Source organism: Seriola aureovittata, chromosome 13 (assembly GCF_021018895.1).
Source record: "Seriola aureovittata isolate HTS-2021-v1 ecotype China chromosome 13, ASM2101889v1, whole genome shotgun sequence".
Classification (NCBI taxonomy): domain Eukaryota; kingdom Metazoa; phylum Chordata; class Actinopteri; order Carangiformes; family Carangidae; genus Seriola; species Seriola aureovittata.
In genome coordinates this window covers 11,760,821-11,778,430 of record NC_079376.1, presented here as the reverse complement: position 1 = coordinate 11,778,430, position 17,610 = coordinate 11,760,821, and the positions used below count along the sequence as shown (strand labels likewise).

The following is a 17,610-nucleotide window of genomic DNA, read 5'->3' as shown; positions in this document are numbered from 1 at the left end:
ATAAGAATTTTTAATGAGGTCGCAGAAGTTTTGTCATCTTCTTGAGAGCATGCAGGGTCAGAGGTCCTGTCAGATAAAAGTGTGTCCCTTCCTCAGAACATTAGGTCATCCTGCATAGGGGACAGACATTGTGTGTGCATGTGTTTTGTATGTGTGTGCATGTGTCCCAGTAGGACAGCTTTGAAGGCCCTTTGGAAAAATGAATTGATTAACAGGCTGATGTGTGGAGGGATGAGTCAATGGAAGAGGCAAATCTCACAAAAGTTGAACTTTTTAAGGCTGCAACTAACAGTTCATTTAATTACTAGTATTACTACTTAGTAATCTACTGATTATTTTTCTGATTAATTGTTCAAACTTTATTTTTTTCATAAAATATCATAAAATAGTGATATCTTGGCCAAAGTGATGTCTTCAAATATCTTAATTTGTCTGACTTGTATAATTTTACAATAAGAAAAGCGGTGAATGTTTTGCATTGTTACTGAAACAATCAGCTATCAAAACAGTCTCTACTCTTTTTTTTTTTTATAGATACATGGACCAATCACTTCACTTGAATTAAGCAATCGTTTCAGCCCATCTAGCGATGACTTTTTTTTAAAGAATTGATCTTTGTGATAAATCAGTTAATCATTTTGTCAGTAAATGTCTTCAAATGTCTTGGTTTGTCCAACAACTCAAAGATAATCAATTCACTACCATGGACAAAATATTCACATTAGAGAGACTGCAACCCATGAATTTTTCATTTTCTTTCTTAAAAAAATTATATAAATGGTTGATTGATTATCAAAATTGCAATGTTAATGTTCTGTAGATGGACTAATGATTAAATTGACTTATTGTCTCAGCTCTCCTCCGATACAACCTACCTTCTCTGTGCGTGTTGCAGGTTAGAGGTCATAGAGAAAACTGAGTCAAAGGCTTTTTCTTTCCATTTTTTCTTTTGTTTTGCTTCAGGTTACAGACAAGTTTCATCATCTTTTGACATCTGTTGAGTTTGTTCAAATTTTACACCTCTGGCGCCCAGTTGAGGCACCAGTTTTTTTTCTTATTTACAAGTGACAGGGAGTTTTTATGGCATCTTGTAATTTACATTTCTTACCTTCACCTCATTTTCATCAACCCAGAAAATGAACATTATCCTACAACCTTAAAGAATAATACACTTGAAAAGATGATACATTTTATGATTACTTCATGTTTACTATGATCAAAATATAATTTCTTACACATGTGCCTGCTCCTTATGATACGTGGGCGCCATCCACTATCTCTAGAGGAATGCATGAACGTTAGTGACAAGCATGGCAGTGTCTTTAATAACTGCCAGGCCCATTTTAAGAAACCAAACAGACCAGCATCCATTTGTAATAACTGAAGAATGTGTGTACGTTAGGTAGGAGAAGGAGATGAAGGGGACGTATTTATGACTATACTGCACCATGCAACAGGAAGTGTCTTCTCCATGAGGTGATACTCCATCTTGCAAAGGAATGTTAACACGTTATAAAGTGGTGGTGGAAGAGCAGGCTTTTCCTAAAACTTCTGCAAGTCCCGGCTCGTCGGGAGCATTTTTGGCAATGAGTCCTAAGTGACAATGACAACATTAGAAAGATTGCTGGATTGGATATTTGGGTTTAACTGAGTAGAGGTTACGACCTGTGGGTGTAATGATGACTGTGTTAACAAGCCAGCTCAGCATTATGATTATTGGGCACCCCTCCAGAATACTGGTTTCGGTGACATTGTGTGCGCTTTAGTAAACCATCGGCCAAACAGGATGAAGAAATGTGTGACAAAAGAATATGTTTTTAGTCACAATAATCGCACGGATATCAACCGAGAATGAAGTGATATTACTTCAACAATGAGAAAAGGATGTTCACTCATTAGATTCTTCAGCGACTACTTCCTATTTGCTATCATGAGTATCTGGAGTCTGTGTTGGGCTGAGAGCTGAGAGACAAATCAAATTATTTTAGACTTTTACCAGAGGGATCAGACTTTTCACAACTGGAAAATTATTCTTCTGCACTTGCTTGATTGGTACTCTCTCAAACACAATTTCTCATGTCAAATGAAAAGCCAGAGGGCAGTTTCATTTATTAAAAGCTTCTCACGACTAAGCCGCTCTCCTCTTTCTGGACTTTAAATTCACAGTGATTATCCTCTTTAGCCAAATTACCCTAAACTCAAAGCACGTGCCAAAACATCTGACTATTGAGATAATAAGCAAAACAGCAAAACTGTGTCCATCCTGGTGGCCCTGTGCGTGTCCCGTTCAGTTGCAGCTTTGTTGTTCTGTGTGTCATACCTGGTGATTATGTGAGCGAGGAGAATTACAGTCCGCTAATCTCTGTTATTAGGGATTTTTTCCTGCATGACCACAGATGAGAGGTTCGAGAGGCTGTTGATGGCGTTTGTACCTCGACTCCATTAAAGAGTTCAGACGGGGAACGTGTCAGGTGGAGTGGAATTCAGGAATAATTAGGATACGAGTATAGATCGTATATAATTGTGCTCATGGGCCCATCATACAACCATTATAATTATGGGGCGGTGATAAATTATGTATGACAATGTGATATGTTTTGTGAACAGTAAATGTCATTATTAATTAACGCACACACTTCAAGTAAAGTTTGATATTGCATTATTTGTGTTTTGATATAAAAGAAGAATTAAAATTATTATTACCTCACAATCACTGTTTTAGAAATTAATTATTCAGGTAACATAAGATGTTACCACATTTTGTGAATTGCTTGACATTCTCAGATTTCATACTTTTCATATATGTTTACAAACTATTAACCTCATCATTCTGTTTCTCCATAGTGTAAATTATACTCTTTTGTTTTCCATATCTCTCTGTAAAGCCCTTTGAGGCAAATCTGTATAATGTTGATAAAATTGACAAGATTATTTTTGCTTAAAAAAACACATCAATTACAGCTCCTCGTAATAAATCCCAAATAATCTCATATTACAAAATTATAAATTATTTTTGAGTCATTTTGTCTTAAAATCTTCAGTTTATTAATCACTTATAATAATCATAGTGACTCAGGGTTTCAGTTGCACATGGACAACTTCAAATTATGTCTTGACAGTTTCACAATCATAATGCTCCATCATGGATTATGACAATCCGACACATGATTGAGTAACATTTCACACAAATTTTTGTGTGTTTTGTGTTCAGTGTATAATCTTTACAAACATTACAAATACTTATATCAAAAATGTAAAATGACAAAACTGCTCTCAGTAGTTGGTGCACAGTCTCCTTAACCTGTGTGAATAACCAAACTTTTTCTCGCAGTAACTTAAAGACGCTGTTGTGAGAGCCCACATTCAACACGGCTCATGGTTTGCAGCCTTTTCCTTCTCTCACCAGCAGTTATGAGTAATGTAAGATGACACTTTGTGTCAACTCTCGACCCCGACATACTGTATATGTCACACATCGCCGATTGTTGTAATGAATTATGGTGTGTGCGCATAGATGTGTGTATGAGATGATAAATTACTTTCTTCATTCCCCCTCTGGTTCTGAACTTTACATTTAGTTGGATGATTATGAGAACTTAGTCTGACGCAAAGCTTCAGTGTGCTCAGTGTGCAGTAAACTATTTTCTGGCATTTTGTTTTGCATAATAATATCCAATGACAGTATATGGACACAAAACACGGGGGAAAAGTGAGACAAAAGACATTAAACCAAGATTTGAAATTGAACTGGGATGTTTGGTTACATGGTGACCCAACAAAGATTACGTTTATCTGCTCAAGTACTGCACAGAAGTACAATTTTGAGGCACTTGTAATTGAGTATTTGCATGTTAAAAATTCTACCTCGACAAGATGCTACATTAAAATGCTGTTTGTAAATCAGTGCATCAGTATTAGTAACCTTAGAATTTGAAAACGCTCCAAAAAACGGTCATTGTACGTAATGAGTTATGAGTTCTTTTCCTTTTGCAGATAGTAGTTAAGTCTTTTCTTTATCAAGATTTTGAATGCATTTTATTTATACTGAAGTTTTCTTATTATGTGCTATTGCTACTTAAGAAAACTATCTGAATACTTCTGACACTGCACCAGTGGTGTGTAACCCATGTTTTACAGTTGCTTTTGGTTGAAATGTGTGTATTTATGGCTGGATATATGAATGCATGGACATTTGACTGTGTTCTGACTTGGAGTATGTGTGTTCATGTAGACTGACCTTACAGATGTTGACTACGTGCGTCCTGACTGCCTGTCAGTGAAGCCTGAACTTTATGTGCTACATCTCAGTGATAGAGAGACACACAGAAAGAGAGAGAGAGACTCTCATCTGTCTGAAACCTGAGGAGAGAGAGGAGACCAGTGTGAACAAAAGCCTGTGTTTAATTTTCTTTTTTTTTCTGTTGTCTTTGGTTGTTCCTTCATATTTTCAGCACCCTGCAATCATGGCATCTTGTTAGCTTTGGATTCAGGTTAAACTTGTTGCAGGAGACGACAACTCCGTCCCCCCCCCCTTATCCCCTCCCTCATCTTTCCGCCTCCTCCGCACCTCCTCATCTCCTCCTCCTCCTCACATCTTCCCCACTCTTCCATTCACACTTCTGCCTTGATTTGCGTTTTCTTTTAAACGAGTGACAAACCGCATTTGTCTTGAAGGCATGAGTGTCTCTCTCCCTGCCTCCCCTCCTTTCTGTCCGTCCCTCTCTCCCTCCTCCCTTTGCACCGGCAGGTGAATTCTCTCTCAGGAGAGGCTTAAGTTATACAATAGCAGGTGCATATCTGCCGGATCTGACTCAAAAAGACTATGCGGACTGAAATAACCAACTCTTAACCTTAGTCTAATTAAAACTTAATGCCTTTTAAGCTGTCTGCCCTACAGTCTGAAGTTTATATTGCGTCACTTCCCTTTTAAATATTCTACCCTAAACCCAGTTTTTCTTTTGGACTTGATTTAAGGTATTTTGAAAATGTTGTTTACACAACAATTTCATATTCATATTGTGTCAATTGTGTTCAAATCATTTCAGTCCATGTAAACTGTGCCCTGAAACTGGTCTGATAGATCTCGGGAATATTTCACCTTTAAGTCACTCATTTTATTATTGGCACACATCCCTCATTATTTTAATGCTTCATCGATAGTACGGTCATTTCATTCTTTGAGAAACGTGACACTTCCCAAGAAGTAGTTTATTGGTTTCGCAGCATGATGGCATGAATGTAATGTAATTGTTTTATCAATGAGAGAATCTGCTCTGCATCAGATGACATATTATTAGATCATTATTACCCCCCTAAGGCTCACACACCTAAAGACACCCAGTTCAATAATGAGACGTCAAACAGATGGAGAGCAGTTTAAGAAAAGACCTTTTGTATTTCATTATAAATTATATAAATTTAAAATTTAACTCTACTCAGTCAGTGGTGAAAATGACACTAAAAATCACTGGGTCAGAACTGACTCAATATTCCTCCTGTCCCTGTGCCGAAGTCTCCTTTGGCAAGACATAACGGCGTCTGCCAGATGAGTAAATGTAATATAAACTAACAAAAACTAAAAAAAAACAAAAAAAACAGCTACATTGGGTCAAAACAACCCATTCGCACTGGTAAAAGTAACCCAGCGTTGATGCTCTGTTCACCCAAATTAATTAAGTTTGCAAGGAAAGTTTGCAAGTGCAAGGAATCCTCTTTTAAATATTTAACCTGTTTTACTTAAAACTTCATGGAAATATTTAGAAAAGTTACAAAAAATTTGACTCAAAGGATGTGAACCTTTGGCTTAAGAAGGAAGTTTCTGTAATAAACTCCTATTGGGTAAAATGTTAGATAAGCAGGCAGCTTATTACAGAGAAAAACTGAACTGATCACTATGGTAACAGACTCTGGCTGCGGACCAAGCCTAGAGGTTACAGGGACTGTGCACCAATGCGTCAGTCTTCCTTGTTCCCTGCTTTGCGATGGGGCGCACCCTGCTGCGGCTCTTGAGCAGGACACGCTGTGATTGTTCCGCAGGACTGAGGAGAAAAGGAGTGTGTGGTTCCTCTAATTCTCCGACAAGACGAGACATGTAGACTGAAACTGGGCGCGAGACGAAGAAAGGAAAAAGGGAGGGAGAGAGAGAGAAGTAGATCATGGGGAAGTATCACAGGTGAAGATGGAAAATTTTTTCTTTCCTCTGATCAGAGTGAAAGTTTGCCAGGTGCAAGTCAGTGTAAATTTGATTCTAAGTTGCGTTTTTAATGTTTTTGTCTTTTATTTCTTAGGATAACAAAATAAGGGAAGCTATAGAAGCAATGGTGAAAATTTGCTGGTTTTATCCAAATATTAAGGGTGGGTTGTAAATGACAACATTAATTGAACAAAAAGCAAAAGGACAGACTAGACAACATTATAAATAGAGGGAATGTGTGTACATGGAAGCCATACCTACAAAAAAATCAGTTTCTGTCAGAGGGTTTCATTACTGAACTCAGGGTGAGGTGGTCTGGACATGTTCCCTGCTTTATGTTGGAAGATGAAGCAACACGTCCCTGGAAAGCTCTCCTCCTCCACTATCCCACGGGAATATCACCAGTCATCCATAGAGGAAGAGTTATAATAAAAGGATGATAGGTGGAAGAGGAAAAGAAGCTGAGGGAGAGAAAGGAGAGGGGTGACGGGAGGGTGGAAGAGAGAGACAGAAGGAGATGTTTATCGTAAGGGAAAGGAAACAATGTGTAGAGAAGTGGTTCCTGCCTCATTTAAGAGCGATAATTGATCGTGCCTGCACACATGCCCGACTGAGTCTCATTTCCCTCAAACATACTATTCTCAGTGCTGCCCTCATCTTCTTCAGTTTCCACTTGACTTTGACCCACAAGTTAACATCCATGCCTGACATGTAACAGATTGTATGTACACACGCAACAACAGGCACACACCCAAAAAATCATGCACCCACATTTGACTCATACAAACAATTGATACAATAAGGAACATTTTGTCTTGAAATTGCAACAGTGTCCCTTTCTGTCAAAGATAAAGAGAAGATTGTTGCAACGCCAGATATCACATCTCGTTGTTGGAGAATATGAGCTGTACTGTATATGCTGTGAACCCACACCGCCTGTGTGTAGTATTACTGCCTGCAGGAAATTTTAACCAAAATATCAGCGTTGGCTTGAGGCTACAAAGACACAGTGAGCTATTCTGGCAGATGCTCATTTTGCATTTAAATTTAGGCTACTCATGATGTGATGTGTGGTACATTAGGATAGACTTGTTTTAAGGAAGGTCTTTATATGTAAAAGACCATACCAGTAGATTTAAAGGAACATACCGGTAGATTTAAAGGACCATACCAGTAGATTTAAAGGAACATACCAGTAGTTTAAAAGCAGCTCCTATACAACACTGTACCTACTGCATATTGTGACCATTCTCCGAAGCAGTCAGTCTGTGTTTTCAGTCCATGCTTTCCAAAAGATAATCAATATGTAGATAGTTGAAACATGCTTGACATAGATGACCCCTCAACATGCAAACTATGGTATGTTTTGAAGAATACTCTGCTCTAAATTGATGTTAATAAGATTCTTATTTAAAGGAAGAGTTAGGTAAGTAGTTCAATACCTCTCTCATTTCTTTAGAGTAAATATGAATCTACAGCTAGCAGCAAGTTAGCTTAGCTTACAATAAAGGAAAAATCTCCATTGGCTGCTGGTTGCCAACTTCTTGTTCATGATATATATATATATATATAATATATATATATATATATATATATACACATACATACACCAGTTCCAACGTTTCCAGTCTAAGCTAAGCTAAGAGCTTCATATTTACCGTATAGACATGACTAGTGGTACCAGTCTTCTCTAACTCTTTGCAAGAAAGCAGTAAAGTTTATTTACCAAAATGCCAGACTATTAATTTTTTTAACTTTAAAAACTTGGCATGGCAAAGCTATTTTAAACAGTAGATAGTGTATTAATTATGATATGTGATTAACATTAATGTCATGTAAACGATATAGGCCCTTCTGCCTTTCTGCAACTCAGTTCAAAGTGCAATTATGCACATTTCTAAGTATTCATTAGTTGCTGCAGATGAGAGTGTCCTCCAGAAACGAACCATAAAATGAGGTTCTCTGGCCTGAAGGTCCAGAATGAAACCTGTTATGGAGATAAGCCCGGTACTCACTCTCAGTTTGGGTGGGACCACAATCAGTGGCCTAGACACTATAAATTGTGCGTGTGTGTGTGTGTGTGTGTGTGTGTGTGTGTGTGTGTGTGTGTGTTTGTAACAGCCTAGGTGTGAGGTGCAATCTCGTGTCAACCTGCTGCGGTCTTCATTAGAAATTTAGATAAACTCACAGCTCTAATATTTCGTTTCTCTATTCTCCATTTCCAAATATCAGATAGTGATTTGATTGGTGTTACTTTATTTTTGGTGTGTTAGTCGACATGGCAGAGTGGAGAGAACTGTAAGATGATGCAGATATGTGACAGACTAGATTATCGCCTGTCTGCATCTGTGACCTTTGTTTGTTTGTGTGTGTGTATCTGTTGCCGTGCATGTGTGTGTTCTTGGGGACTTCTCATAAAAGAGAGCAAAAATTGTGTATGTGCTTAATTGTAGATGTACATGTGAGTGTGTGTGTTCATCAACAGTGTGTGTGTCATTCCATTTTTCAGTTGTGTTCATACCAATGCTCCAAAGACAAAAGCATAGTCTGAGACAGAAGTGAAAGAGGAATGAGTGCATACAAACACAACACAGACTACATATACCAGCACACTTTCCACTACCTTAAACAAACAGTTCTTATCGACATGCCCGGAACGGGCCTACATGCCTGTGTCACTGTAGAGACAACATGCAATACTTTTGAAGGACAGTGGGTAATGAAGCAGGAGTAATATAAAGTTAATTAAATGGAATAATCAAAGAGGAAATCATCAAAAGATCTTATGCATGTGGACTTTTCTTTTATCCAGATTCCACCTGTGTCACTCTGTGACCTCTGTTGAGCAACTTCTTTCAGGCAGAAGTTTAAAAGCTCCGGCATTGTACATTTTCTTGGACAGAATGCAAGTCTTGTTTTCTTAAAAGGTGGTGCAACCTGACATGCATTTCCATATATGTGATATCTTGGCCAATTCTTGGCCAGTAAACACATTAGGTTACTGTTTGATTGATTTTAGGTAACATAGATTCTGGTTTAGGTTGAGCAAATAAAAGTATTGGGTGATTTTGAACGGACTTCTGTTATGGTTAAAATGTTGTTTTTTTTCTTCACCTTAAAATAAAAATTTCACTGTCTTTAGAAATGTTCTTGTATTGATAGGATTCATACATGGATTATCAGTTGAAGGCAAATGCCATCTTTAACACCATAAAGTGCTTTGTGCTCATTTCATGATATTGCAGGAAATGAGGCTCCTTATTTTGTTGCCTGTAAAGTCCCCTTGTTGCACCACAGTTGCCTTCGAGTAGCGCTCAGAGTAATGTACTCTCGTTGAGCAATGCAAGCACCATATTCTTCTCTGCAGTTGCCCCTGCCCCAGGCGATTAGTGTCCTAACCTCCAATAGCTAATGTGCAAATGCCTGAGTGCTGAAACTCTGAAGTGGTCGTAGAGCTCCAAAACTCTGCTGTTTTCTCCCGTCAGCTTCCCATTTTCATTACCTGCCCCATCCTTTTCTTACTGACACCTCCTCAGCCCTTAATCTTACCCTTTCTGGCCCGTATTCTTACACCCCCCTCCTCCCCACCCCACCCCCCTTCTCCCCCGAGTCCTCATCCCTCACTTGGGGCAATGTGGAGTTTCTGGGAGTGGCTGCTGCTGGCTGGTGGGTGGAATAGTAGAAAGGACTGGGGCAGTTGAGGTGGGGGGCTAGAGAGTCTTTCCAGACTCTTGGAGCCTCTCTAGTCCAAGCCAAACAAAGTGACAGCAGGATTTTGATAAAAGGGTCTCCCCACTCACCTCAGTATCACAAGTCTGAGGAGGTCAGAGCACCTGGCCGAGGTCAACGAATCACTTAAACACACACATCAGTAAACTAACTGCACATAGAGCTCAAAGGACAACAAAGCATTTAAAAAACGTTCTGATTTTAGTATCAAACACACATGCACGCACACTCTTTCTCTGCCCAGCACCAAATCCACTAACATCAGCTGAAATGAACATTCGAATGTTGAAACAGGAAAGAGAAAAATGCAGCTTGCAGTTGATTTGAATGGAATTCTTTGGAGAAAATAAGACTTTAGGGACCAAAATAACTTGAGAAGATGGAGATTTAATTTTCACTGACCAATACATCATGTTGCTGATCATATGTTTTGTGTAATCTGAGAAATAACCACCAACTCCACCTGTCATATAATTGTAGTGGAGTGAAAAGTACAATAAGAGTAGTGAAGTAGAAATAACTCAAGTAACAAACAGGTACCTTTGAACAGTATTGTGCATACAGCAAGTAAAGTCCTGGAGTAAATACTAGTACCTGCAATATAAAGTAATAACTGATGCTGGGAGATATGAACGGCTCCTAAGATCTGGTTCTTACCTTCATTTAACAAACAGGAGCCTGATGGTTTACTGATCTGTGTGTGCGTTTCTTCCTTCTTAAAAACTGTTCTGCCAACAATAATGTACAAATAAACAGCAGATTCTGGCTTATGTAAATGCCAAAAAGCTATTTTACAACAGAAATCTTTCACTGCTGTCACCGCTTATCATGCGACTTGAATTGAGAAGAGATGTTTGGACCTTGATGAGCGAACAAGCTAATTTTCTGAAAAATAATTGTTAAAGTTGGCTAAAGAAAGTTACCATGCCGTGTAAAATGACATTTCAGATACATTATAAGTTCAGTATTTTAATGATTTTTTTTTTTTGGGGGGGGGGGGTTTAGCATCACTGTTAGGAAAGTACAGATTTGAAGTCTGAGGCTCTTCAGAAGTACAGGTGATCGGGCTGATGTCATAGTTTCCAAACAGGCTCTGATGGTCCATCCTTACGTACAGGACAGACGGCGTGCAATGCAGTGATAAGATCCGGAGGAGATACTGAAAAAGCAAGGAAGAGACAATATTTAGACAGAGAAGGAAAGCTATACCCTTCATACTGTTGAGTTATTATATTTTGAGCACTTTCAGAAACATTCGATTATGTCATTTATTGGCTATTCTCAATTGGACTGAATTTATATCGGTACACGTTGGGTAAAGGTAGAAAACCCAAGTTATTAAAAAAGAAGCAGCGTTTGGTGTTAAAGGAGAAGCAGTGCAGTTGAAGTAAACATGTCGGGGCTTCGCGGTAACAGGTGCACCACTCACACTGGTTTCCCAGTCTGAGCAGCAGAGCAACACGCCCCGGGCTGCTTATATCTCTGTCAACCCTCAGCACACATTCCTCCATGACAAACCAGGCATTAGAGCAGATGGAGAGATAGAAAGAGAAAGAGATGGAGAGATATGTATGGTGCATTGAAATGATAAGCGGGATCAGCCAAAGAATAAAAGAATTGGCTGCTACTTTTATTAATTTCTTCACCTCTCTTGACTCCTACGCCGCGGTTTAAGAGTTGGAATTTGCATGATTCTGACATCTTGTGTTGAATGTGTTGTCAAGCAGTCGGAGCAGGATATGATTATTGGACAAACAGTCGTATGGGAAAGGAGGAGCAGGAAACCCAGGTGAAAGGAAGAGTAAGTGGGAGACAGGAAAATGAGAGAGAGAGACACAGAGAGAGAGAGAGAGATGTATAACGTGGGAGGAGAGAGGTGATGAAAGAGTCCCTTCTCAGCAGCACTGGTGCGTAGAGCCAGCACTGACGTCTGTTTGTATGGTGCCATGCATGGGTGCAGGCGCACATGAGCACGCACACCACAGACCAAAGCACCAAGACAGTTGAGTCTTGGTTTCTTACTCCATAGGTGAGTTTCAAGGCGTGAAAGGCAGTCGTTTGAAGATCTGGTGACATCCATCCATCTTCCGTTTCCACATCTTTTCCCTTGCTTATCAGTTCGGGCCAGAGGTCTCTATGGGGCCATTGACACTTTTACCCAATTAGACATGAAAGTACGACAGCAAACAAAAGACTTTGAGGATGTTTGATTGAACTTTACTTGTGCTACTGTCAGGGTTTGTGCAAAGCTACTTTTTTTTTTTTCCTGAAGGCGATAGAGAGATTTTTTTCCAAGTAAATTTTGGAAACCAAGAAACAGAACAGAAACTTGACTTCCTTGTATTCCTACATATATCTAATGATATACATGTACATCTACGATCATTTAAATTCCTCATGTAACCGTGGGAAAAAAAAAAGAAAACCTCATATTCTGGATGTTTCTTTGTGTTCTGTAAACTGAATCATCGGATTTTTCTTGTTCAGCTGGCACTCGCAGTAGCAATAAATTGACCAAATAAAACATTTTCCCCACTTCCTCTATAAGTAGTACCAAGTTCCATAGTCAAATTGTTAGGAAATTATTAGGTAAATAAACCGTAATTTTACCTTTTTTAGTGTGTCTCATTCATCATTAACTTTACATATATATATTTATATGAGTGTTATCATATTACATTAGATTAATTATAAATTTACAACTGGCTATTCCTGTTTGATTTGATTTTGATTTTACAATCAAGTTGCGGTTGCTCTTTATTCATCATTGCACATTTTAGAACTGCAAATAAGTTATTGTGTTGAACAATATCACAAATGTCAATGTCAAGTGTTTCAGAGGATTAAGTGTAAGAATAGTTGGTGTTTAGATGTGGGTGTGATCCTTTCAGGATATTTCCTGTGGCTGAACTACAGAGAGAAACAGAGAGACAGAGAGAGAGAGAAAGAGAGGCTGAAGTGAGGATTAAAGAGTTTAACATTTTGATGTGTTAATTTCACAGCACTAATGAGATACTGACAGAGAAAATATAAGGAAGACAGGGTGAGAAGAGAAAAAGAAACTATAGGCGAGGGAAGCCGTTCACACCCTCAACGAGCTGATGAAAAGTGAAGGAGAGGCTCATGGACACATACCCATGTTACCTCCATCCTTTTTTCCCTCTGTGCTTCTACAGTTTATACTCTATGTCTGAATGGGATATATGGTAAAGCATAATATGTACTGGGATCCTGGGCCATGAAACAAATCCATTTTAGTCAGCTGCGTTCGAGAAGCTCGGGTGTAGAAGATGAAACTTTAGCTTGAGTTACTTTAATTAAGTTTAATTAAGTAGATGCCTTTTCAGACGTATACCGTGGAGTGATGTGAAGGTGTGTCGTACACAGAAAGTATTCTTTCTTTCTCTTTCTCTTCTGACTTGAAGCCAATTTGCCCTCAGGGCTTTGTGTATAAATGTGTGTGTGTGTGTGTGTGTGTGTGTGTGTGTGTGTGTGTGTGTGTGTGTGTGTGTGTGTGTGTGTGTGTGTGTGTGTGTGTGTGTGTGTGTGTGTGTGTGTGTGTGTGTCATTCTGTGGGGTGGAGGTGTGTGTGCGAGTGTATGGGCAAGCTGCACAACATGCACTCTTTTCTGTTACCACACCAGATTCCCTCAGGTGTCAGCCGCAAGAGGTGTTCACACACACGAATGCACAGATAAACAGCTACATACAATTATACACACGCACATTACTCTCTCTCTCTCTCTCTCACTCTCTCTCTCTCTCTCTCTCTCTCGCTTGCTCGCTCTCTCTCTCTCTCTCTCTCTCTCTGTGTGTGTTTGTGTGTGCGTGCGCGTGTGTATAAGAGTGTGTGGGTGGAAGATAATATCCATGAGTGACATGAAGACTTTACAGGGATCGCTGCTTTTGGATTCCTGGTAGCACAAGCCATGAGCTTTGGTCTTACTTGTCAGGAGGTGTGTGTGTGTGTGTGTGTGTGTGTGTGTGTGTGTGTTTCACTGTTAAGTTGTTGTGAAAGTGAACATTCCACTTGTCCTTTTGTTGATCATACTTTAATGTTAGTATTGCATTGGAAGAAAGTCAGTAAATGTATTTACTCAAGTACAACTTTGTGATCCTTGAGCTGTACTATTTCCATGTTATGATTTTTATTCCACTTTAATTTTTACAGGGAAACACTGAATTTTGATTTTGAGTTACTAAAGAAATTTTTCTTTCTTTCTTTCTTTTTTTTTTTTTCAACAAACATCATTTCATAAACTCAGATTTATTGTTATAGATGAAAATGCACAACACCATATTAAATAGGACCAAATCTAGCATCAAATTACCTGCACATGCATCAATAACAATAACAATATAGTACGCAGGTGATCATACAAACCTCTAAAATGGACCACTCTGTGAGTACTTTTAATACTTATAGTATATATTTGTGTTCACTCAGTCAAGCTGTATTGACTAAAAAGCAAAACCTTATAATTATTCAAAATTTAATTGCTAAATAAATAAATGTTTCTGTTTAAATGTTTTAAATCGTGAAACTTTTCCACTTTACTTTGGCTCTAAAATGCATCTTATTTTCAATGAGCTTCCTTTAAACCTGCTTCTCCTCAGCAGTTTTAACCACAACAGTAAAGCATCCATTTTTACATCTATGATCCCCAGGAAAATAAAGAGACCAAAACCTGTGTATGACATGGAAATGCAGGGGGAAAGTGAAAAATGATACTGAAAAACTATTAACATGTTAAAGCTAAGTTCCAGACCTCTCCTGCCTTTCTCAGACTCATTACCAAACCGTTCACACCTCCGGGATCCCCAATCTCACTCTTTTATCCAGAGCGATAATGAGATTCAAAACACTCCTGCCTTGGATTGTCTTGCAAAGTGCTCTCTTTTTGCTGCACACACTCATACACATGCAAGCCAGTTTCTCTCCAGCCCAGGAAGAGTTAATAATCCTACACCTGTCCTATCAGACACCTGTTTCTCAGCTCTCAGCCAATCAGGAGAGAGAGGGAAACTCTGTGCTGGAATGAAATAAATCTGGGCTGCGTTCAGAGGGAATCACAACACTTGACTCATCTGCGTGTGTCTCACTGCTTCTCTCTCTGATAGACTGATAGACTCGCCGGCGCAGAGAGACAAACCACATAGAAACAGTGAAGAGTTGAATTTAAAGGAATCTATTCCAGCAGACTTGGACTGGAGACATGACCAAAGAGACTGAGTAAGTTCTGTGGGGATTATTTTCTTTTTCGTTCGTCGTTCGTTTTGGTCTAAAATTGTGCTTCATCAAGATTGTCTGTTCATCGGTTAAGGTAAAAAACGTTTGGTTTAAACTTGGTGAGAAACAGTAAAATGTTTAAGTTAGATTGTAGTCTGGGCAAGATATAAACCCCTCTCTTGTTTCTATTTGCAATGGGACCCCCATGTGAAAGATCCCTGTTTTAAGAAAGGGGTGTTTTGCAAGGGTAACTGATATGGATAGTTTTAACACACACATACACACACACACACACACACACACACACACAGACACACACACACACACAGACACACACACACACACACACACACACACACACACAAACACGAGTCTGGGGTTGTGGCAGGTCTGTTTCAGCTTGTGTTGTCACTCACCTAGGGGCCACAGAGCACAAAAGGAGCCCGGGAAATAAGAATCTCCTCTTGAGGTGTTGGACAGACACAAAATGCAATGGCAGCATGTAATGCATTAAATTACATAATGGCGAAACCTTAGACACAAGCCCCCCTCCAATCCCCCGTATCTGTGTGAAAACATCCCCACTTTTACTAGTTTTAGTGGGAAATGCAGAATGACTAATGGAGTTGTGTGGTGTTCAGTTTTTCTTTTTTTCTGAGGCTGCTGAGTGTGAGGGGGGGAGACAGGTGCATCTTAGAGCAGGTGTATGGGTTTTGTTTTAGTATTTGTAATGTAGCTGAAATATCACAATTTAGGATATAATTTAGCATCAAAACAAAAGTTAAAATGTGCATTATTCCAAAGCTCAAACGCTGTATTTCTAGTTTTTCGAGGCGCTGTGTCAATATGCGTTCAGTACCTTTCATTAATCCTGGTGAGAAATCCTTTGATTTCTCTTTTAAGCTTTCCTTGTGAACACCTGTGGTCTTACCCTCCTGTCAGCACATTTAATTAACTGTTTAACCAGAGCAAACTCACTGTTTGTTCATCAGCTACTTCAGACAAACTCAAAAGGGGGTTTATCCCAGTAGACAGGATATTTACAATCCAATATCACCGCAAGACTCTCCAAACAAATCCAATCCTCACAATCCCTTTTATTTTTTTCTTTACAAGTGATATTGAAAACCAGAGCCGACCTCAGTGACGGTTGCGGGTTTCTGTTTACTTAGTAAGAAAATCTCATCACGTCTTTTAAGATCTATGCAAATAAGAAAGCTTTTACAACATTTAGGAATGTAGCGTGTTTTTCTTTCACAACACTGCAAACCACCAGTCATCAGATCTGTATATGTGCATGTGTGTTGGTGGTGTTGGTGGGTGGCCCTTGGCTTTCTAAACTTTTTTTGACACCGCTGCTCCTGAGGGATGTTACTCAGCTTTGTGGTTTTGCAATCGAAACCCTTCCCGCTCAGGGGCAAGTATGTACAGTGCTCCGAGGCTGTGGTACCACAGCTTGCTCTCGCTTTGTCAAATAAACATAAACATAAACATGTGAAAGTATGTAATTCTAAATTTTTACCTTTTATTTTTTGCTTTTTATGAATATTTTCAATACGTCGATCAATCTGTCTGTTCAATTAATCACTTCCAACTCTGTTCTCCTCTCTGCAGGACTCTGGGACTGGTTTTTCATGGTGAGAACTTCAACTATAACCATTACACAAATTACATCATGGACTCCTGGTCCTACCTGGAGGGCCCTGTCCCCGAGCAGAACCACTCCAAACCCAGACTCCATCCAGGAGACGACCTGGCGGCGTTAACCATGCTTTATGAACAGTGCAAGGTAGAAAATGTGGACTCAGTGCCAGTGGGAAACCACAGTGAATTATATTAGAGGACAAAATTTGAATATCTTTGATCGCTTCTTGATTATGTTTTTCTTTCTTTCAGAGCCAGAAAGATCAGAAGGCTGCTGCCTGCAACCGTGGCGCTAACATCTACAAAATGGACAGGTAAGAACTCCCAGACACACAGTCCATCTGTTCACCCAGTAGCTGTGATTGTTTATATAACTCCGTCTTCAATGTGCTTTACGCGTTTTTACCGAGTAGAGTGCACAGAAAATATAAAAACAAAAGATGATAGATCATTTAAAAAGTCGAAGTGATCTCCTGCAGTTGTTTCTAGGAGCAGCTGCATGATTTGGAAATGAAATGTCTTCCTATTTATCCCCTGTTATGACTGAATTAAACATATTAGAGAGAGTGTCAATAACAGAAAGAGAAAGGCAGGGCTGTGGGAGGTCATTAACAGGTGAGCAGGTAATCCCCAAGTCAAACACAGTTAGAAGGATTATTGTCCTCCTCTCCAGTCCTTCCATCCATCTATCCTCCCTCTATCATCATCTCTGACTTGCTTAAAGAGTTTCACAACAGGCGGACGGTTGTTTTCACTGAGCTCCCTATTACTACGTCTTCTTAACGCGGGTGAGAAATGGCCATTGTTGGGGCGC

At 39.3% G+C, this 17,610-nt stretch overlaps 1 protein-coding gene across 1 annotated transcript in view; it reads left to right on the top strand.

Annotated features, from left to right (window-relative positions):
* Positions 1-17,610, top strand: part of grhl3 (grainyhead-like transcription factor 3) — a 31,196-nt gene that overhangs the window by 6,663 nt on the left and 6,923 nt on the right. The window contains exons 4-6 of the mRNA XM_056394280.1: positions 15,044-15,155; positions 16,767-16,941; positions 17,049-17,110. Coding sequence (XP_056250255.1) covers positions 15,139-15,155; positions 16,767-16,941; positions 17,049-17,110 — 254 coding nt within the window. The 5' untranslated portion in view covers positions 15,044-15,138. The remainder of the gene's footprint in view (positions 1-15,043; positions 15,156-16,766; positions 16,942-17,048; positions 17,111-17,610) is intronic.